Source organism: Mustela nivalis, assembly GCF_964662115.1.
Source record: "Mustela nivalis genome assembly, chromosome: 4".
Taxonomy (NCBI): domain Eukaryota; kingdom Metazoa; phylum Chordata; class Mammalia; order Carnivora; family Mustelidae; genus Mustela; species Mustela nivalis.
In genome coordinates, this window is record NC_139023.1 from 54,988,523 (window position 1) to 55,012,350 (window position 23,828).

Genomic DNA, 23,828 nt, shown 5'->3' on the forward strand with positions numbered 1-23,828 from the left:
CAATGCATGCTTTCTGAATGAATAAATGAATAAATGAATGAATAAGAATTGTATACATCCTTACTAAATGGAGGGGCTGGCCTGGAATTAGGGGATGAAAAAGACTAGGACAGCTCTCCTGGGATTCATTCTGATAAGTTTTCATCCATTTAGTTTACTAAAACATACTGAGCACCCACAGTGCCAAGCAGCATGTTACATTGTGAGAATAAACAGGTGGATAAAACCAACACATCATTTGCACTCATAGAATTCACAAACTCGTAGTGAGCACAGGCAACATAACAAGCAAATAACAAATGCAGACACGGTTACAAATAGTGATCAGGGGCAGAGACCAAACCAACAGACTTCAGTGATAGAAAGTGAGAAACCGGGATCAGCTGTTAGGTCATTTGATTTTGGATGACCATTCCAAAAAGGTAGTAGTATCTTGAGCTGAGTCTGAGAGCTAAGGAGAGATATTCATGCCCGGGACAAAGAGAGGAGGGTTTCTAGAATCTAGAGGAATGAGCTTGGTGTGTACTGGGAATGAAGCAGAAGGAGAGTCATGGGAAGAAACAGAGGTGTGGATGTGGCCGGAAGGCGAGGAGAGGGCCAGCTCGTACACAGTCTGAGGAAGGAGGGTCCAGCACACAGTGGGCCCTCAGCAAATACTTCAGGAGTAATGACATAAATATTGGGTGGTCCATGCTGTGGGTTGGGTTTTACTGTTGATACTTGAGAAATGAGTTGTTTTCAGTGGCTTCGGGCTTCCTTAGTCATTACAATTACTTATTAGATTTGGTTTCGTCAGAAGGACATTAGAGAATGACAGTGAACACCACAAGAAGGGAAACCCAATACGTCTTCAAAACTGCAGGGTAGAAACAGATTTTCAAGCTCTTTGGCACAGTCAGCAATGTCCTCCTCAACCACAGACTGACTCTGTTTGTAAGTCTGAAATGCCTGAGCAATGGCCTCTGGTACCGCGGAGAAGATGGCCTTTAGGAATCCCACAAAGTCTTCAGTCATTTTCATTCTAGATGAAAGCCAAGAGCAACAAGTTTTTCAGTCTCTGTTCTGGGTCTTCTGTTTCAGATGTTCCAGAGAGAAGTTTCTGAGCAAAGGTACACTAGGGATGCCATTGAGTGAAATCAACTTCCCAAAGCAGAGTTCAGTCCTTGGGTCTGTCTGAGTCCAATCTGTCCTCCTCATGTCTGCAAGTCATCTTGCTCAAACAAAGCACTTATCTTGTCATTTTCTGACTCCCTGGTGCCCATGCAATAAATTTCACTTTCCTTAAAATGGTATTTGAGAATTGGACTCCAACAGCTTATTTACTGTTTCTACTTTCACCAAGTTTCTTGACTTTGCTTGACATCAAACATGTTCATTTCCATAGCGTCCTCTCAGCTTGGCATGACCTTTCTCAGACTTTCATGTCTATCTCTATGACAAATCTGTTGAGGTCAAGCACAAGTGCCAACGCCTCTGTGAAGCCTTCCTTGATTTCACCTGTTTCAATGAATGCCTCCTTCCTTAGAGGCTCTTTGTAGATTAGCATTTCATTTATAAGTTTGAAGATGTCTGCCATAGTATGCCTTAGGTTTTTTTTAAATTTTCTTCCATACCTCTACTGTTAATTCCCTAATCCCTATGCCAGCCTGTCCGTTAGACTTCACAGTGTCACTCTACATTTATTTCTGAGATGGGGGAATCCCTGTCACCTCTTCGGATAATAACAGTATTGTGAACACTTATTAAATGCCAAACACTCTTCGAGTCAATTGAGATGTATTAACTTACTTAATTCTCAGAAGAACCAGAGGATGGCTATCAGCCTCATTTCACACAAAATAGAAAACTGAGACACAGAGATGTTAAGGGCCGAAGGTCACACAGCGATATGCAAAATTCAAGATTCAAGCCAAGTCTGTGAGCGTCCAAAGTTCATCCTCTAAAAGATTCTTTAAGACTCCTTCTCTATTGTAAAGACCCTGGGACTGGGGATTGGTTCTGCGTTTATTTTTGTTTTGTTCCTGGAGTTTTCTGCTCAGTACCTGGCACGGTGCTTCATACAGTGTAAGGGATGAATGTGTACTCTCTGTGCATGAAGGAAACACATGTCCGTGTATCTGGAAGTCACCTGAAATTAGACCACACCTTCTATATCTTTGTTTATTTTTATCTCCCGGTCACATCTCAGCTGTAGTTTGCAGGGGTATGTTTGCTGAATGCTTATGGAATGAAGGGGCAGAAAGAAGAAGACAGGGGTCACAGAAATGGATGAGGAAGGAAGTCCAGGAGGGAAACAGAAGAGTGGTAAGAAAACTAGCTTTCTGAAGCAAGCAGAGCTGGTAGAGGAATTGGAGATTGTGCAATTGCATAGATTCCCTAAAGGGGTCAGGCAGGTAAATGGTAGTTAAGGACATTGGCTAGAGAGGGCCATCTCGTGGTGGGGACCTAAGCACTAGCCATCAGCACCCCCCACATGCCACCATTCAGGTGGGGATGGGACCAAGGTTTGCCAGACCTTATGATTTTTCAAGACAAGATGATAATCTGGATTTTAGAGGAACTTCTTTATTTTTGTACACTGTTGGCAAGTATTTCAAATTAAAGGAAAACAAAACACTCTGTGGTTTAGACCTAATGTGGATATAGGCCAGCTTTTCAGTCACTTTGAACGTCTGTGTGAGGACTTTTAGAGCTTATTCAATCTCAACATGCAAAATTATATGTGAACTCATGGCTCAGTCTTTGAGGGTGGTACAAGTGTCTCACCAGGGGTTAGCTTTGTTCATTCTTCTATGGTAGACAAACGCTGCTTATTGGATTTCCCTATGGTTTCCCAAAGGAGTTGATTTGCAGCCTTAAAATGAGTACATCATTTCTCTCACTTATCATGCTCAGCCCTGGGACAGAGTGAAGTGAGTCTTAGCGGGTCCCTCCAGAAACAGGGAACTGGTAAAACCAGCCAGGTGACCTAATTGTGCAAAGCATTAAAGACTTAACTGGGCAATTTTGGGAATATGTTCTGGAAAACTTGGGACAGAAAAGTAGGAGTAGCTTGACAAGGATTCAGGGAGAATGGATAGAAGTGGGGGAGGGGGACAACAGATGCTGAAATTAAGCAGGACAAAGAATAAAATCTAGGTAATGGGAGACATTACATCCTTTTGTCTTTTCTTCCATTAAGTTAGGTGTGTATGGTTTGAGTACCTACTGGACTCAGGACCACACCAGCCACTTGGGTCAAAGAGCAGAGATGCCCTATGCTGAAGATGGACCTGGGCTTCCAGCAGCGAAATGCAGAAGAGTCTTGTCCCTATCACTTACTAGTTTTATAACCTTGAAGAAGGTTCATAACCTCTCGAAGCCCCAGTCTCCATATCTGTAAAATGGAGAGTGTGGTCGAATTGATCTCATAACTTTATTGCAAGATCAGTAAAGAATATTTGTGTAAACCACTCAGCCCAGAGCCTCCCACATAAGTAAGAACTTAATAAATGATAGCAATTAATACATTCACATGTAAATTCTCCAGTGGAAGAATACAGAAGACACAGTGTTGACCCAAATGGGGACATCATTTTCCATCTCTTGCTTTTATTTACAGCAGTCCCTGCCACCCCCCTTCTTCATGGTTTTGCTTTCTGCAGCTTCAATGACTAGCGGTCAGCTGTGAGCTGTGAGTAGATGCTCCTCCTGATGAAATGATCAGAACGTCCGTGGCAGGCCAGCACTACGTCACAATACCTATGTCATTCACCTCCTTTCCTCTCAACACGCAGGCGTTCTATCATCCCACATCATGATAAGAGGGGTGATGCAGTACAGTAAGTAAGTAAGTAAGAATACAGTACAGTAAGATTCTGAGAGAGAGAGAGACTATAGTCACATAACTTCTATTACAGCATAGTGTTATAATTGTTCTATTTTATTATTAGTTATTGTTGTTCATCTTTTACTGTGCCTAACTGTTGAATTAAACTCTATCAGAGATGTGCGTAGAGGAAAAAACATAGTATACATACCCTTGGGTACAAATGGCGGTTTTAAGCATCCCCTGGGGGGCTTTGGATAAGGGGGAACTATTGTATTTCCTTCACAGCACACACTACAGTTCGAAATCATGTTCCCGAAGTCTTTTTGTTCTCCTACACTGTCTCTCCTCTTACCCTGAGTGGACTACAAGGGAAAGGAAGGCAGGAAGCATACCTGCTATCTGCCTTGACCTCCTAATGTTCCCTAGTGCTTAAGCATGTAATAGGTACCTAATAAGAATAATATTTTTTGAGAATTTATACATGTGGATTCTAATACATTGTAGTGCCTTATTTCATCTAATCCTTTGCAATGATCTTATGTATTGTCACTTTCTCTGTCTCCAGTTTAAAAATGGGGTGACAGGATCACAGAGAGATGAAGTCACTGGCTCAAGTTTATAGGGCAGAGAAGTGGCAGAACCAGGGGTTGCAAAGTGTTCTGGTCAGTGCTATGGTCCGTGCCCCCTTCTGCTGTGGATACACTAACTGGAATAAATGCATTAATGAAGGAATAATGAAAATATTCATAGGAGAGGAGACAATTTAACTGGACAGAAAGATGAGTAAGAGTTTGCAGGGAGACAAAGGATGAAAGTGGGAAGGTGTGCATGCATGAAACAAGATTGTAACTTTAGGAAGACCAAGTGTAACAAACAAATAAATGAGGTGTGTGTATGTATATGTGTGATAGAGACAGAGAGACAGGGAGGGCCCGCATGAGCATAGGTCTTAAGGAGCTCTGTCTGTCATGCCAAGGAGCATGGACATTGTCTTCCTGGGGCAGGGAAACACTGAAGGGAAAATGTGGGGCAAGATCAGCTTTTCTTTTCTGCAATCAACATTCTGATTATAATAAAGACGAAGTATAAGATGGTGGATCTGAACGGGGAGACCAGTTTGGAGACTCCTGAAGTAGTAGAGATGAAAACCTATGTGGCTCAAGCATGATAAACTTTCAGATACTTCTGAATTTGGAGTCTTTAGATATTAACAGGAAGCAGTAGTTCCAATTATAACTTGGAATTGTCTGCAAGAATTAATGAGAGTAAAATTTAACCTTATTAGAAAGGAGTTCCCTAAATGGATTTTCAAGTTTTTCCCTTTTTTTGATCAATATAGGGCTGTACGTGCCTGTGAGGTGTGACTTTGCTTCTTCCGAAACCAGCCACGTAAACACAAACTCAGGCAGGCACTAAACTCTTGGAAATTCTTTAGTTTAGGATGTACACGCAAGAAGCTGTTAGATTTTGCAGTGGCCATCATTCCAAAACATAAATCAAGCCAAATTTGTTTGAAATCCTGTCTTTAGAAGGTTGTGTGTTTTGACAAACCTTGCAGCAAATTTAGTCCAGCTTTTGGATTTGTAATGAAACCTGAAACCAAGCATGCTGGCCTGCCCTGGGGTCTTCTCAAACAAGTTCCAAGCAACCTTAGTGTAAGGCCTCCCCTAATCTCATCCTGGCAAGGGACATTACTGTGTTGGGTTGCACTGGAAGTTTGGGGTGGACTCTGCAAACATTTCAGACAATCACGGGAAGGGACTGAGCAAGACAACAATTTGGGGGTATTTCTACCCCTGAGTATTCTTAAGAGTGTAAATTACAGAATTAGCAATACCTTATCCCCCGTTGGCTAGTGACTTGGAGTTACCCCAAGCCATGATTGGGGCAGAAAGTTAATTAATCTGCTTATTAAAAAGAAGAAATGTCTCATTTGCATGCATTTACATTCAGGTCTTGCATACATCACCCTTTTTGGTGGTCTCTGCTTTCTTTTCTTAATACCACAGACCTCACTAGGTATTAGCTCAATACATTTACATTTTTTGTGTCTGGGCTTTGTTTAAGGGTATATGTCTGGTTATCATTGGTTCCAGTGGAATTTGATTGTCATATAGATCATTTAATTCTCCGTAGAGAGCCTTACCCTTCCCTGAGCTGTGCAGATTTTCTTCCAGTTATCATATACCTCAGTTGCGAAAAGATTTATGTTCTTGACCAATCTTGGAAAATAAAGGCCTTGCCTGCATCAGAGTTGGACGTATTATTTGGGGATGAGCCATTCAATTATCAGTAATTTCCTACTCAACCAAATTTTCCATGGTCATTTTTTGGGGGAGTTTTTTCCTTCTTGCTTTTCCTATCTTATTTGGAGGGTGGCTTTGGGAGTAGGTTTTTTGTTTTTTGGGTTTTTTTTTTTGTTTGTTTGTATTTTTTTTTTCTTTTCAAGAAGGGGAAAAACAAACAAAACAAACAAACAAACAAAACAACCCAAAAAACAACCCTTGCTCCATGGATAGATCTTAGGGATTCCACATTCTGAATGATTGTTTTTACCTGAAAACCCTCTGTAACCTGAACCCAGGCCCCCTTAAACCTGCTAGAGTGAAGCCTTGGGAGAATAAGGAGGGGGGCTGGGAACAGGATTGATAGTGGGGGTGCAGGGGGTGAGGAGTGGGTGAAATGCAAAGGCTGTAACAAGCCTTTGGAACACCAGCAAGGAAAACCAAAACTATATAGGGAGATGAGTGCAGAGGGAAACCTTGGCATGCGAGTGAATCACCAGCTCTAATACCAGGGACCCCGTGCAGTGTTTCTGTATTTGGTAGTAATCACATTTCTGATCCACTACAACAGTGTGTCTGTCAGGGGTTAAACCACCTAGATGCTAACCGCGGTTAAACCACCTAGATGCTAACAAGCTTAGAAATCAGGCTGTGAAGGGTCCTGGCTGGAGAAAAAAAATTAAAACCAAACCTTAGACTTCTGTCAGACTGTGAGGAGAATTATATTTTTGAACTAGTCTACAGTGTGGACAGGAAATGACCTCTCCACAAACTGCTTCTTTAAAAACAAGCAGTGGTGCCTAAAGCTATCCAGCTTCTCTCTCTCTCTCTCTCTCTCTCATTCTCTTCCTCCCTCCCTCCTTCCCTCCCTCCCAACCTCCCTTCCTCTCTGAAGCTCCTGCTCTCTCCCTCTCCCTCCTTTCCCGAGCTCCCTCCCTCCCTCCCTCCCTCCTCTCTCTCTCCCTCTCCTCTCCCGCTATAGAGGGCTCCAACAGCAGTTCCCAGCCAGTGTGTTCAGCCTGCCTGCCTGCCTGCCTCTGTGTGTGTGTGTGTGTGAGCGTGTGCGTGCGTCTACTTTGTACTGTGAGGAACACAGCCCATGTGCTCTGCATGGACGTTACTGATACTCTGTTTAGCTTGATTTTCGACAAGCAGGCAAGATGTCCAGCACACCACATGACCCCTTCTATTCTTCTCCTTTCGGCCCATTTTATAGGAGACATACACCATACATGGTACAGCCAGAGTACCGAATCTATGAGATGAACAAGAGACTGCAGTCTCGCACAGAGGTAAGTACTTCAACCTTGGGTGTGTGTTTGCGTCTTTTTTTTTTTTTTTTTTTTTTTAAACTGGGCATGGGCTTTTCCTGGGTTGCTGGCTGAATTCTGTGGGAAGTGTCCCACTAGATACTACCACGTACGTGGAAATGAGCGCCAGGATGAATCCACTAGTTTGAACGCTGGGTTTCCAGGCACAGCAACTCTTGGAGCTGGGGACAGTTTCTGCCGGAATCTTGAAATAGACAACCCAGCACTTGATTCGCCTGCCTGGTCTCCAGATAGGCTGTTCTTCCCGAACTCTGGGGCTTGCAGGCTCTGAGTCGTTCCCGTTGGTGTTTCGTGAGATATAATTCCCAGGGATTTGGGGAATCATTTGCATCTGGCAAAATAAATTTTTAACAAATCCCCCCCGCCCCAGGAAGTCTGCTTTGACCTGCATTTGCTTTTCAAAGTCATCAAAATCGAGGTGGAGGGGGCAGAAGGGTAACCCCCTACACTTTTCAGAACTAGCCCTGGAGGGACACATTGTTTGTGTATTTCCATGTTAAATTCAGAAACCAGTTGCTTGGGGCAAGGGGGTTCTCGACTTTCTGTTATCGCTGATGGGAGTGTCTCCCAAGGAGCTCTACCTTCCACCGGGAGCTGGCTCTGCATTCAAGTCAGTTCGAGTTTTGCATATTTGTAATCTTGTGCCTGAAAGAGGGAATGAGCCTCTGCCTTCTCGGCCAGTAACTCTGGGAGCAGAGAACAGGACTTTCAGAACTTTGTAAATGCAAAACTCCAGACTGCCTCCTGCAATTTAAATATTTAATGCCAGTTGACTTTTTCTCTGTGCTAGCTAGGCTGGCGGGTCCTGCTGCTGGGCTGTTCATTTGCTTGCAAGTTGGGGCTTTGTGTTGAAGTGTTCTGAGAAGAAGTTTGTTATAGGTGCACCAAAGTCACTTTAGGAAGTAGGAATCGCTGGGACTCCCGTCTTCTCTGCCAGAGTGCAAATACCCAGAGGGCTGATGGCAAAGAGCTTTAAGGGAATAGCTTTGTTGGAATTTTAGATTGCAGACTGACTCTCAGCTCTAGAAAAGACTCAATTAGTGTTGTATGATAAAATAAAACACACTTGCTTAAATTGTCAACAGAGCCATGGAGAATTCATGATGCCTAATGTATTTAATACAGCTAACAAGATGTGACCTGCTTTCTGATTGGTTAACTGCTGGACAAGGGCTGATTATTATTATTATTATTTTTTAAACTGGGTTGTGCCTTTAGGACTGCTATTTTCTTTATATGTTAATACATCATAGAAGTTAAATATAATCGATGATCCTGTTGCTTCCCCAGAAGCCAGTAGCTTTTACAGAAGTGTAAACCCTGTTTTGCTTAGGATGGTGACCTGTTGGCAGTAAATGATACTTTTGTGTGTTGTTGTTGTGTATGTTACAGTTTGTATATTTCATTCAGTTTTTTGAAGCTATCTGTGGGATTCTTCAATTCTTGCAGAAACTGTTGGTTGTCATAGCCTGCTTATCAGAATTCAGAGGATAGAAAATGTCTTGTAGTTTAGACACACAGTCATTGCAATACAAATCTGGGGTTAAAGAAGGTCTTAAAAATATACTTGGTTGAAAACAAGAGAACAAGGGCCATTAGGGCTCAGTTCTTGAACAGCAACAGGATTTAAAAATAACCCGCGTCCAGCTTACGTTTTAGAAAGTTTCTGGGAAGTTGTGGAATGAGGTTTTTCTGCCATCCTCTTTGGTCAGGAGAACAGGCAGATTTCCCTCCTATCTGTGTTCCCCCTGTGCTCCTAAATTATCACTTGGCCTGTTCAGAGAGAGATGATGTGGGCACTTCCCTGTCCTGGCCCTCATGAAAATCTGCAGATGCAGAAAAGGTCCCACATTTGTTTCCCATTTGAGAGAAAACCTTTGAAAAGTCCCCTATTCCTAGTATGTTTCCTTAAAAAAGCCACATTATCTTTTGTGAGAGCTGAACTCAGGAACTCCTACCTTTTGGATTATGGGGTATTACTTTTCAAGATTTTTCTCTGAGTAGGAAAAAAAAAAAGAAAAGAAAAAAGCCCAAACAGCTTCCTAGCTCAAGAAACTAGAGAGAAAAGCTTGCTCTGACAAATCTTAAAGATTTTTTAAAACCTCTCTGACCGTGACAAAAAAATCACCGTGAAGTGTTTTCTGGTATGTTCTAGAGCCAACCCCGAACCTTTCCCCCTCCTTAATTAGATCTTTTTTTACAATTATCCAAATAATTGCCCTGACACTTCTTTTCTCTTTGCCAAGCAGTAAATGATGTCATGAACCCAAAGGCCATAAATTTGTTTTCATTTCTTGTGAAACAGAGGAGAGAATAAAATAATTTCTCTTATGATATTTAAATATTAATATTGAATATTAAATTTTGATCATAGTCTGTAGTTGAAAAATAAAATATTTAGACAAAACACTTCTTATGAAGAAGTTATATTGTGCCTTCCATGATGGTTATTGACGATAAAGTTGTTCTGAGTTTTAGAGATGGTTGAAACAAAATATAATAATAGTCAGGAAGGAGTTAAGAGGTTATTCACACACGAAACCAAATAGATTGTTGAGTGACTTTTGCAACTTAACCAAGGTGTTCAGTCATTTGGGGAAGAGACACTCACTTCTTTCTCCTGTCTTCTGGTTCCTGATCCTGTACTACATTGTATTATTTCATTGATTCCTAATAACACACACACACACACACACACACACACACGCGCGCGCATGCACAATTTGGGTAATACTGGGAAGTCCCCGTTTCTATTTGAACATAGACTTGGCTAGAAAGAAATTGTTGTAGATCGGTGTTGATGAATAAATTGTAGTCAAGTTCATAGAAATTTCCTAGAAACCTCCTTATTTATGGAAAGGAAAGAACCTGGTCAAGAACCGTGGGGCTTACCTATTCTCCTATAGATGATCCCAGGGATGTTCTCCTGCGATTGCTGCATTTCTTCCACCTAAATCAAAGTCCTTCAGAAGCTGGGTGGTAAGAATTTAAAGAGCATTGGATTGGGAGTTAATCTTGTTCCTTTCTTGTTTCTGTCACTTCCTGAAACTATTTGGCATAGATCATGGTTCCTCATCTGAAAATTACCTCACGAGACTCCTAAGAGTCTTAAAAATTTCAGATGCTGCAAACGTCCTGGGTTTGGTTTTCTTTCATACGAGAAAGTATTATGAACCAGCACGAGGAGCACAGACATCACTTCTGTGCTTAATGGTGTTCAATTTGAACTCACAAGTAGTACTGAAACAGTGAAGTCAAAGTGGAGAAAAAGCTGAAGGCAGAGACCTTGCCAGTCTTGTTTAAAGTAACGCTTGGAGCTCTCAGTTCTGGGACAAAGTAGGTACTCAGTAAACAATTGTTAACTTGCCAATCAGTGAACCCGTAGATGGAAGAGGAGAGAGAGTTCGAGAACTATGTCGCTGGAATTAACACAATCCCAGTGCCTCTAGGGCCCTGATGTGCCCCGAAGCTGCTTTGGGCATCAGCCTCTTGTTTTCCTAAAAGTGCTCATCCCCACCTTCTCCACCATTAATTTATCCGTGAGGTGATTTGTGTCCCAAATCTCTGTGGCAAAGGAAAGCAAGTGTCTTAGAGATTACAGGACCTTTTTAAAGGAACATGAATTGTATAACAAAGCGAACAGAAACAACAAAAAATATGTTTTAAATGCTATTGGCTGTTCTGGGAAATACAATTTATTTGCAACATAGAATCTCAGTGGAATTCCATAAAGAAATGTGTGGGTGTCCTCCCCCCTCAACCTTTTAAATGAAATTAAGAGAAACTCTGAGGTTTGCGTCACTATTGGTCACTGTAATTCCCAGGCAGGAGGAAGGGGGTGGCATTTTCCGTTGTGTATGCTACCATGATTTACCCGACATCTTCCAAAATATTTGTATTTGAGTGGTCTTGCTGTCCCAAATGTATCTGGGAAGCACACAACTGCACAGTTAGAGAGTTTAGCATATCACGCAGAGTGCAGATAGCCTATGAAAACGTGGTCTACGGATATCAGAATTTGCTCTTTAAAAAGCTTCAGTAATTAGTTAACAGTAAATAGTATTTTTTTTTCATTTCCTGAGGTCTGTGAAATGAAAAAAATAGGTAAAATATGGGACACATCATAGTGACCTTCATTTTTAGTGAGAGGATTTCACTGTTGCATTACTATAGGATTTAAGAAAGTTTATCAAGTTACAAAAATCTTTATTCTTGTAGCTTAACTTTTCTGTACCTTTCTTTTTCCTCAAATGACCCAACATGTCTCCATTGCAACAAAGCTGTTTTTAAGTATATATGTATTTTTCCTGTTCGCAATACTCTAATTTTAATAAAACACCACAAACTCCAGGAAAGTGTGGGTTCCATTATGTATTTCTTCTGTTTCGAGGGTTTTTTTTTTCTTCTTTTATCAACATTACACATCCCACTCCAAAAGAGAAAACTGTGATTACAATTGGAAGCCACACACACAAGGTTTTTATTAGAATTACAGTTTTTGGTTTTACAGGATTTAATATGAACGCGAAAAATGTTTGAAGACCTTGAAATTTAAATCTGCTGCCTGCACCCCTCCTTGCTCAACTCTGCAGCTCCCTGGGGAGGGCGTGGGAGGGGGTGGGGGGCTCTCATTCTTCTCTTTCAGTTACATTTTTATATACTTCAGTCACCGGGTTTCACGTTGTAACATCATGTTTATTCATGGGGTAGCTTAGTATCCATGATGTTCAGACGGAGTCTAGTTAAAATGAGATTAGGTATTTTGGATAGGTGGAAAAACATCAGAAATGTTTTGTGATAACTTGGATTTTTTTTTCCTAGAAATTTAGAAAGAAAAATGCTGCTGTTACTCTGCGTCTTATGAATGATTTTCAGTGTTTAAACAGAGAACTTTCCAAGTTTTTCCGAAGGGGGTTGTGAGGAGTGGGGGGAGGGGGCGTTGGTAGTGGTAAGGAAAGCTGTTTTGAAAATGTTAAATGAAACCAAAAGTGCAGTTCTAAAAATGAGAACTTCCAAACTCTCTTATTTTTCAAAATCTCTACATGACCTCAGAAAACAAATTGCAGGACTCTCGTACCGATTTTATTTTCCTGACGTCTTTTTTCCCCCATGTTCTTACTATGGGAACTGTTTTTAATTAAAAATTGCTGCAAACTAACTATTAGGAGGAGGCCAAGAAGAAAAAAAAAAATCTCTCAACTCACAGTCAACACTGATTCTTATCAGTCTAAAAATCAATGCACATTTAAATTTCTTCCTTTTTGGTGTGTAAATTATGATATAGGATTTAAAACCCATATGCATTTGTTATGCATTTAGCTTTTTGTTTGGGTTTCAGAAAGAAATTAATTTAAATTGTATGGAGAACAGGGCTATAAATCTCCTTTTATTACATTTGTCCACAGTAACTCATTTTTCATGAGGAACACAGAGCACCTCCTTTCTGAACAAGCAAACAAAACATAAAACAAACAACTCTAAACATCCAACTTTATCCATTGTCAAAAACAAGATTCATAAACTTATTTGGGTTTGGTTGGTGGGTCTCAAAATACAATTGATCTCAGAAAACAATCTCTTTTTTGAAGTGTCAGAAAACAGCTTTAAGGAATGTTCAACTGACGACGTAGATATTACATAGACCTTTGTCATTTTCTGACAAAGATATTGTTCTTTCTCTCTCTTTCTCCCTTTCTCTCTCCCTCTCTTCCTCCCTATCTCTTCCTTCCTCCCGCTCTCTCTCTCTCTCTCTCTCTCCCTTTCTCTCTCTTTCTTTCTTTGTTTCTTTCTTTCTTTCATCAGTTCAAGCCTAGCTTTTTTTAAAAAAGCTTAAATTGTAGGAGTATGCATCTGGACACAGGGAACTATTAATACTTAAAACAAAATTTAGTGATTTCTTCAAGAGTTGCCATATTTCAACAATGACAATCCCAGGGTCTGGAAATATAGAGATGATTAAAACACTTTCTGTCCCCTAGAAGCTTACAATTTGATGATGAAGGAATACATACAAATTTACCGTGAGGGGCCATGCTAGATTAATATGGGGTAGATTGTGGGTGTGTCCACGTGCTAAAGGGGATATGCCCTTAAGAAAGATGGTCAGGGTGGAAATAGCTACCATCTACAGGGTGCTCACTATGTGCTGAGTGTGGTGTTGAGTGCCTGTTGTAGGTCAGCGCATGTAATCCTCACAATCACCTCAGGAGATAGGTACAACTAACTGTGTTTTTCCTGAGGAAACAAAGGGTTAAGTAAATTGTCCAAGATCACACAGATGCTAGTTGAATTTTAGAGGTTGTGCTGTTAACCTCTCTGCTGTAGCACCTCTCTTGAGATAGGAAATACCAGCTAGGATTCTAGTTTCACCTGTAGAAATTTATTTGGTGAACAAATTCATTTTTTGTCCCTAGGACAGGTTGACTTTGGCAGTGACTGGAAACATGACCTCATCTACCTAACTCTACCTAACTTGATTTAACTATTTGTCTCTTAGACTCCTGACTGGTTTCAAAAGAGACCATGTGCAATTCCAGCGGATGGTGCCAGAGATGGACAATATACCCTGGTTACTGAGAGAAAAGAACCACAATGACACTCTCTATTGAAGAACGAGTGTCTTCAGTATTCATTGAAGTGGTCTTCTCTGAAGAGAATTATTATGCATAATCATCTAAAAGTTTAATTTTTTTACTTAAAAATATTTAGGTGTCCATCCAGTGCTTGACTCTTCTCAGGTATGCTCTGGGGAAGATGGTGTTTTGATTGTCAGAAATAATGAGATTAGGAGAAGATGGGTTTCCTTATTTGATCTACCCCAAGCCTGAGACACATGCATTCTGGTTGTCCTGTAACGGATACAAGAAAAGTAAAGCTCAGAGATGTGTAGACCAAGTCCATACCTGGGCATCCCTGGGGTTGCAGCTTCTCACTCCCCCATTGAGTGATCCCCCCCCCCCCCACTAAAGCAGGTGTGCGGTAAAGGCCCCCACTCCCCTTTGGAAGCCCTGATTTGCCCTCACTTTACCACCACTTTTGACTAACCTAGTTTGAAATTTTAGTCTTCCAACTGAAAACAGAAGGCCCGGTGTTAGAGATTTGACAGACCTCTCTGAAGAAGAGGGATCTACTCTGTTCTGGTGATGTCGCAACCCCATCCTCTCTTTTCAGGATTAAGATGGCTTGCTAATTGTGCTCCCTGCTCCTTCTCACCACCTTTAAATCTACTCCCCCAGGGCAGCCAAAGTGATATTTTTGCAGCATAAATCCGATCACATCACTCTTGAGCTTTCCGTTACACCTAGAATAAGCTCCTTGCTCTAGATATAAGAATGGATTGATCTGCTCCTTCCAGATGTCCAGTCTTATCTCCTACCACGTGTCCATCAGATTCCAGTCACAAGCATCTTTGGATCTGTTATCTCTCCAAGCTCTTTCAAGTCTCAATGCCTTTGCCCTCAGTGGTAGGATGGATATACAGAGTCCTCTATAATAACCCACAGAAGTATTTGCAGATCTAATTGGACTTAGAATTTGGCACAGTGTTGGCTTTATTTGCAGGTAATCAATTAAATGCCTCAAAGATAGTGACAATGAAAGACATGGTCCCAGCACTTTGTAGGTCCTCTCCTGATCAGCCTGAATGTCCTCTTCACAGAGAAGTTTTCCTGGATCACCTCCATTAAAATGACCTCTCTTTTGATCACATGTCCTGATAATTCTCTTCATAGAAATTATAGCAAGCTGATATTTTCTTGCTTCTAGTTTATTTCTGGAGCATCTGCTTGTCCTCCATAGAATATGAGCTGTGTGAAGGCAGAGGCCTTCTTAGTCTTGTTCGTAGTTGTCCCCCTAGTGTTCCTGGGCACATGGTTGATATGCAAAATATACCAGCTAAATAAAGGAAATTCCACTGTATCAGTACTATCCACATCGACACTGAAATTTACCTTGAATCTTACTGACAGTTACAGCTGGAAAAGAATCTGTGATCCTAATAGCCCGGTGAGTGTTCATTGATAGAATGCTCAGCCAGACCTGCAGAGAAAAGAAGCCTAGAAAGGGAATTTCTTCTGAGAAGAAAGCGTTGACCTGAGAATTTTGCCTTCTGGGTGGTGTGAATCTGCTGGGAGTCTCCTGACTTCTGATTAAAAATATTTACACTTATCCTAGTGTTTTTTTCTCATTTGATATATCTACCACTTCTCTCTCTTTGGATCTACCTAGGGGCCCACAGCCATGAATTATGAGATGAATCACGAGCGTACCTTACATTTCCTAGAGCACTTTGCACTTTGGGAAAGGGCTTTCAGGGCCATTAATTAGCTTATTTGAAGTGATTTGCACAACAGAAAATATGGAAAGTTCTATTAGTGTATGATGTTGTGGTTTATAATAACTGGTGTTTGCCGACTGTAGTGTGTGTGTGTATGTGTGAGGGAGAGACAGACAGAGGCAGACGGAGAGAGAGAGGTGCTCTCCCCAGTCAGAATGTGTTTGCGTATGTGCGCACAGTGTTTCCACCAGTGCTTTTCTCCTCTGGAGCGAAAAGAGTGATGTGCCTGGAATATAAAGATCTAAATGGAAGTAGGACTTAGAGCAAGTAAGATCTGGATCCAAATCTGGGCTTGCCTCTTGCTTGCTGTGTGATCTTAGGGAAGTTTCTTAACTTTTCTGAGTGTTTGTTTTCTCTCTCTCTCTCTCTTTTTAAAAATATTTTATTTATTTGAGAGAGAGAGAATGACAGAGAGAGAGAGAGAGCCCATGAGAAGGGGGGAGGGTCAGAAGGAGAAGTAGACACCCCACTGAGCAGAAAGCCCAATGTGGAACTCCATCCCAGTACTCCAGGATCATGACCTGAACCAAAGGCAGTTGCTTAACCAACTGAGCCACCGAGGCGTTCTGAGTGTTTTTTTCCTTATCTTGCTCGGGAGGTGACTGGCTGTTGGATGTAAAATGCCTGGTGCAGTATAGGACCCCCTCCTCCACGTATCCAGAGTTTTGCTTTGCTCGGCTTCAGTTCCCTGCAGTCAAATGAGGCCCCGGAGCAGAGGACCCCGCTTCTCCTATATTGTCGGAAGGTCGGTAGCAGGCTAACGCTGTTTCGCGATGCCTACACCATTCACCTCACCTTGCCTCCTCACGTAGCCGTTTTGCTATCTCACATCTTCACTGGAAGAGGGTGACAGTAGTACAACCTGGTATTTTGAGAGAGGGAGACCATATCCACATAACTTTGATCACAGCAGATTGTTATAATTATTTAATTGTTAGTAATTGTTGTGAATCTCTTACTATGCCCAGTTTATAAATTTCAACTTATCATAGGTGTGTATCCTAGGAGCAAACAGTACATACAGGGTGTGGTACTCTCCACGATTTCAGGAATCCACTGGGAGTCTTGCAATGCGTCTCCCACGATAAGGGGGTGGGGATTTCTGTGTATAGTAATTGCTCAAGGAATGGAACTAAGATGATAGTGATGATGATTTGCAGTCCCTATTCTCTATCCCAGCAGCAAATTAAGTCACGTAAGTAATATAAGATGGTTTGGTTTCCTGCAAGTATCTGCAAATATTTTTTACACGGCTGTACTAGCATGATGCAATTTTATTAACCAAATTTACAATGATGTTTTAAGACTCATGGCTTTGGTAACGCCATGATAAGGTAACGCCATCAGGGTCTCTCACTGTTACATAGTAGCACTGACATAATAATCATATGACTTCTTGTGGCCATGCTCTTACCCTCGCCCCCCCCACCCCAATCCAGGGTATAATGATCTCTGAGACTTACCTATAGTTAAGGATTAGGAATTGACCACATGTGTGGGACACATGTGCTCCATTCCATTGGGAGAAAGCTGTGTTCCGGGCTCGCTTCTGCTAAGAACTCAGTGGATACAATAGAATATTAGAATGTTCCCTTGTCTCAGCAGTGCCTTTGCAGGGCCACCTAAATGGGGGCCCCAGAGAGGGCTGAGGAGCCCGCACCTGCTGTCCTGGACTGGCCATTTCTTCTAAAGAGGTGCACCTCTCAAAATGCAGCTCTGTACAGACTTCTCCAGGGGAGCTGTGTCAGCACTGGTCGGAAGCCTGAAGCACCACCTGCGTGTCTGGACTGATAAGAGCCTTGCCAATTGATCCACTGTGACACCTTGTGGCTTACTCCCTAACACAGTGAAAATGCATGCGGGTGAAAGCAGTGGTGTGCTGAATGGCACCAGGTGGTGTCTTTCTGGCCAGAGGGAGCAGGGAGATGGGTAGGAAAGCCGCCCCCTCCTGCTTTCCTTAGAGATGCACCTGCACCTTTTAAAGTGCTGATCTGTCCCGCTAGTCTCAAGGTAGAGCTTCCCTTGATTTTTCATTATTGAATTCTTTCAGTTATACCTACCTTCTTATACTTTGTCCCCTTGACCAGGTCACCTGCAATTTTTATTGAGAGTGCCACACAAATAATTTTTTTTAAAAGATTTTTATGTATTTATTTGACAGACGGAGATCACAAGTAGGCAGAGAGAGGAAGGGAAGCAGGCTCCCTACTGAGCAGAGAGCCTGTCCATCCCAGGACCCTGGGATCATGACCTGAGCCTAAGGTGGAGGCTTTAACCCACTGAGCCACCCAGGCGCCCCGGCACACAAATAATTTTTTATCAATCTTTCTAGTCAAGTATCTTGCATCGCTCAAACATTAAGTTGTTTGCATATATATATAAATATCTATATATCTATATATCTATATATCTTTTTCTCCAAAAAAGAAATCATATATAGATATATATGTATATCCATATACATATGGATACATACATAATTCTTTACACTTATGCTTATGTTTTAAAAATTAAATTATGTTTTAAAAATTTTATATATATAAATATATATCTATATATCTATATATCTTTTTCTCCAAAGAGAAATCATATATATATATAGATATATATGTATATCCATATATGGATATGTATGTATATATGGATATGTATGTATATATGGATATACATATATATCTATATATATATATGATTTCTTTTTTGGAGAAAAAGATATATAGATATATAGATATATATATTTATATATATAAAAAATATATATTATATATATGATTTCTTTTTTGGAGAAGGTCGTGCTTGTTAAATTTTGCTTTCTGATATGGGTCATTTCTTAGGACTCAGGAAGTTTGTCTTGAGACTGAAAATTGTGTAGACAGGCAAAATCTAAATGAATAAACAAGGTTGACTGTTGGACAGTACACGTGCACACACAAAGTCCTCTTACATGTTATAATTTTAGCCACGATTACCCTGCAGTTTCTTGCTTGAATTGAAATTAAGTAGTTAGTGCGAATCTCCTGCCTTTGAAAGGTTTTGTTGTAGAACATTTGATGGAGAGCCTACCACTCTCAAATTAGTTGACTCCTAGAATTTCAGAGCTGGAGTAGACACGGAAGATCATTTAGCCCATGCTCCTGATTTTGGAATTGTGGAAACCAGACATAGGCGGGGCTTCTTTGGACTCTGAAGTGCTGCTAAATGGTCTCAGGTCTTGTAGATCATAACACTAGTTGCCTGGTAATAACCGGGGACTGGCCAAATTAAACACTTACCAAGCACGAATTTGTACTTCGATCCTGCAAAAAAGTCTACGTTTTGAACCGCTTTCTCCTTTTCCAGTTTTCTGATTGCCCTAAAATTGTATCAGCCTTTAGCATCATGCCACCGATGTTGAAAAACACATCACTAACCTACCCTGTTTCAGAATGTGTGATGGTTTTCTTTGCCAATTTTATTTAAAATTAAATTGCGAGTGCTTTAAAATCTGTTTAATTTTCATGATTTTAAAAACATGGTACATTATCAACATAGGGTATTTATAAAATACAACAATATGCAAAGAGGTCAATACAAATTTTCTCTAATTCTGCTATGCAAAAAATTGCTGTTAATGTATTAATAGATACATGTAATACACACAAGCATATACATCAATCATGCCTAGGAGCATATTGAGCTCCCTTTTGAATCTAACTCTTGACTAAAATTATGACTGTTTCACTGTGCTCTTAAGCCTCTTAAAAATATATTTTGAGTTGCCTGAATTCTTTACACTTATGCTTATGTTTTAAAAATTAACATGATATAAATATCTAAAAAATTATCTGGCTCCTTTGTACCATGATTGAAACCCAAAGAATTAGTATTTTTAATAACCAAGCTTGGCTCCCGGTAAGATGGGATGCTGGTGCTAAGGATTTAGGTATGGTGACTGTTACGATGATTACCATTAGCATTTAATACCAGGCAGAAACATTTACCCAGGGATCTCTGTCTCCTTTTTAGGATTTCCCCTCCCATTTGAGGAGAGATCTTTTATCCCCCCTGTTTTTCTTTCTCTTGTATTATTTCTGAGTCAAGAGACAGTTGGCATGCAACCTTGTGCAAGGTCCATAAATCAAAAGATTTTGCACAATTTATACTGGAAAGAAGGAGCTTGAATTAATGTTAAGAGTTAGTGTTGATCTAGAACCAGTAGGTTGGGATATAGCAAGTTAATTTATGACGCTGTTTGAGGGACATATATTCGATTCAAGGAGAAAAGTGAAATCTCAAACAGTGAGCTATGTCATGAGTTGTATGCAATGTTATCTTATTTTCTCCACTGGATCGAAGAGATCCTTGGGGTCAGGCACTATCTTATATATGTTTGTATCCTTCGTGACAATTTACATTCTCTGTGGCCAATAGTGGTCTTTTTTTTAAAGGTACCTTTCACAGAGGTAGCCATTTTGTAACCAGATTCTGAGTTATCACTGTTTTAATACGCATTTTAATATGCATTTTATAGATAAGCTTCATACATATATGCTTCTATTACAGTATTGTGGTATGCAATATCGTCCCCTACCACAGCACTAACATTAAATGACTAACTTCTGGAGTCATGCAGACGTATTTTTCTTACCATTTCTACAAGCTTGAGTGAATTAATTTACCCCTCCGTGTCTCAGTTGCCCTCCTGGGTACTGCAGGAATGATGATAGAAACTATGGCTTTGGGTTTTTATGAGGACTGAGTGGGATCATTCTTATAAAGTAGTTAGCATAGTGCCTATCCCCTGTAAGGTTTACCCATTATTATCATGGCTTCTCTGTTTAGTGGATTTGAGCGTCTGTCTTATGCGGGCTTACTGGTCTAGAGATGAAGAGGGTGGCATCCTTGTGGTGCAGGAACTTAGTGAGAACATAGTAAGGATTTGTAGGAAGGAAGGTCTTCAGGGATGAGGGGGGATTTGCCAATCCAAGAAGGATGGTGGGAAGGAGGTTTTTGGTGGAAAGAATGGCACATGCAAAGAAACTGAGCTTTGAAAGGTGATACTCTGAGGAAGGGTGAGGATTTTGGCATGGCTAAGGCTGAGGGTCTGGAAGTATGTTCAGTATTCCTATATATGTGTCAGGTGGGGTTGGTGAAAATGGTAGGAGATAAGCCTGGAGAGGAAGTGGGGGACAGACGGTGGAGGCTTTGGTAATCCAAGCCAGGAGCTTTGGTCTTCACCTTTCAGAGACTATCCAAATGGACTTAACATGGTCAGTACAAACAGGGCCCTGACATGACTCATTTCTCTGTGCCTTGGTTTCCTCATTTGGAAAGTGATACAACGGTAGTTCTCTCCTCACAGGATTGTTTTGGGAGAATGTAATGAGATAAGGCCTTTAAGGGCTTAGATGAGCTCCTCATACATGGTAGGGATTAAATCAACATTTAGCTTCCACTGTATTGAACAAAGGGAACTGATAAAGGTAGATTTTTGCCTGGGTGGTGTGTGTGTGTGTGTGTGTGTATGTGTATGAAATAATTGGATCTGCTTTTGGGCAAGATCACTCTGGTCACTTTGTGGAGGGGGGACTAGCAGTCTGTCTTGGAGCATATTTGTCTGTTGAGAGAAAGGAATCAGTGAATGGGGAGATGTACAAAGGAAAAATTACGCACAGTTACTGGCTGACTGAGCTATTTTTAGCTTAGTGTGTCTGAAGCAAAGGATGGATTTTCATGGCTTCTTTTTTTTTTTTTTTTTTTTTTTTAAGATGCAAAATTACCATAAGCCAGGGTTATGTAACTTGCCCAGGGACACTTTATTTGTTCACCCGTGAGGTCCACGAGATAGTTCATGAAACTTTCTGCAGTCATTTTTAAAGGATGGGCCCCCAGGGTCTCCAGCCCTGAATTTCCTCCTGCCTTTGCCAGGATTGGGAAACTGGAAGTGATGGGCTATGCCTTCTGTGAAAAACCTCCTTACATGGTAGCCAGCCGGGCACAAGGACCCCATAGTGATACAGTGAGTCGAGTGAAAAAGCAGAGTGGGGAGAGAGTTGAAATCCTGCCCTATCCAGGACATGTAAGGTGAGTCTCTGAGACTCCGTTTCCAAGGGGGCAGACCGAGAGTAGCCAAAAACATCAGGTGCATCTTGAACACTGAATGGGACCATGGAGGTAAATTAGCCAAGGCTAGGGTGGTATTCGGTAGCTGTAAGGTTTTTCCGGCGAGATAAACACAACACCAGGCAAAGTGGGTGTAAGGCAAGGTTTATTAAAGGTTCTCTCCGGTGAAGTTTCAGGGCCCAGGTGAAGGGGAGCCGAGAAAGTTGCACCGGGAGGAGGTGGGCACCCTCGGGCGAGGTTCCGCAACTCTGGAAAGCAGAGTGGGGGAAGTCGCGCCCAAGGCAGGGAGGAGGGGGCTTTTAAGGGGTCTTGGGGAAAGCTCAGGGGTCTTTTGGCAAGTTTCCCTTATTTGGATATCCCTCCTGCTCATCGGGATCCCATTGGTCCACAGGAGCCCAGGGCGGGGGTCTCAGGTTCCTGCTTGGGCCTTTGTTCTCCTGTCCGAGCTCAGGTGGTGTGGCGGGAACTTTCGCCATCTTGGTCCTTTGTTCTCCTGTCCGAGTTCAGGTCTTGTGGCGGGAATTTTCGCCATCTTTGGTAGCCCTTCCTGCCAGCCCAACAGTAGCGACTCCTTCTTTCCCTATGGGGTGCTTCGTGTGACGTCACAGGCCCTCACAGTTGGTTCAATTTAGGGGTAGGTTTCCTGTGCTCTTCTCAAAACCACTTTCCATGCTAAGCTTGAGCCTCTGGCCCTGGATAAATCTTTTCTTCTTCCTGAGCCTCTACCCTCCCCCGACAGCTCTGGCGTAGATGAGATGTGTACGGCAAAGTTCTCTTGTTGGCCCCAGAGTCTCTGATCACATGGACTATTTGCGTCTGTTTTTTAATCTACCCCATTAAAAATAAAATCAAGGTAAATAGTGTGTTATTGACTCTGTGTCAAGCCTCCCGTTCCTTTTCTCCCACCCTCCTTGGTGAGGGGAACTTGCTGAGTCACAGCCTCTTGCTTTTCCACAGGAACTTGCTGGAGCTGGAGAACCACACTTCTCCAAATGCTCTGTGCGCCATTGTCTTGAAACCTGCACATGAAAGAAGGTCCAGGATTGTTTTTTCCGGTCACCATAGACGAACCTTAAAATGCAAATGCAGGATGTACTAAAATTACAGAGATCAGTGGGTGCTCTGTACTGTCAGTTTTTTTTTTTTTTTTTTTTAAGAAAGGTTAAAATTCATCTGAACCAAGACTAGAAAATAAGCTTAAGGTGTTAGGTTATTCTGAAAAGACTGTTAATGCCTGTTGGCTAAGTGCATTAAACTGCTTTGAAATGATCACTTGTGTGTACTATTTTAAAAACTGCTTGCTGGGATGGTGATTTAAACCTGTTTTTTTCTGGACTCAAAACTTTGCATTTGTCTATTGAAAAAAATGCTGTATTTGAGACAAATAAACATTAAAATACAGTTTATTTTATTTCCAGGCGTTTGTCTGTAAGGAAAATATGTCAAGACATTTATAGTTAGAAGCTGAAATCTCTGCCTTAATTTACTCCATCGTATTTCCAAGGAGCCTAACCGTATATACAGTATTACCAGGTCTCCAGAGACCTTGAAGGGATGGGTACCAGATACTCCTGGTATAATGGGAGCAGGGGGGGTTGGGAGACAATGGGTAGGAAGGGGTCTCCAGTCCTAATTCTATATTTCCTGTGATTTTTCTTTTTTTAAATGGAGGCAGGGGAAAAAGGAGAGACAAAAGAATGCTGTTATTTTTATGACGGCTTTGATTTCAAAACCCCTAAAGAAGTAGCATTTACTGTGGCACCCTGGAGTGTCTATGATGAGATTGCATCATCCCTCAATAACTTACTGAGTTTTTTTTTTAATTATGTTTTTGATGAAGGAGGATGACAAGCAAGCCTTGCCCTCAGGATGCTCATAGCCTAGTGGGGAAGACAGCCAACTAAACATCTACTTATGGTGAAAGCGGTCCAGGGTCCTGATGGGCAAGACTGGGCTGTTGAGAG

At 41.4% G+C, this 23,828-nt stretch overlaps 1 protein-coding gene across 12 annotated transcripts in view; it reads left to right on the forward strand.

The window, feature by feature from the left end:
- The first annotated feature begins 6,908 nt into the window (after positions 1 to 6,908).
- LDB2 (LIM domain binding 2) overlaps positions 6,909 to 23,828 on the forward strand; it is a 372,982-nt gene continuing 356,062 nt past the window's right edge. For 9 of the 12 annotated variants that reach the window (XM_082728440.1, XM_082728433.1, XM_082728444.1 and 6 more), the window contains exon 1: positions 6,910 to 7,388. In XM_082728440.1, the coding sequence (XP_082584566.1) occupies positions 7,257 to 7,388 (132 nt within the window). In that variant the 5' untranslated portion in view covers positions 6,910 to 7,256. Of the gene's footprint in view, positions 7,389 to 23,828 lie in introns of all 12 variants that reach the window. The other 3 variants (XM_082728434.1, XM_082728443.1, XM_082728441.1) reach the window with 1 other exon arrangement.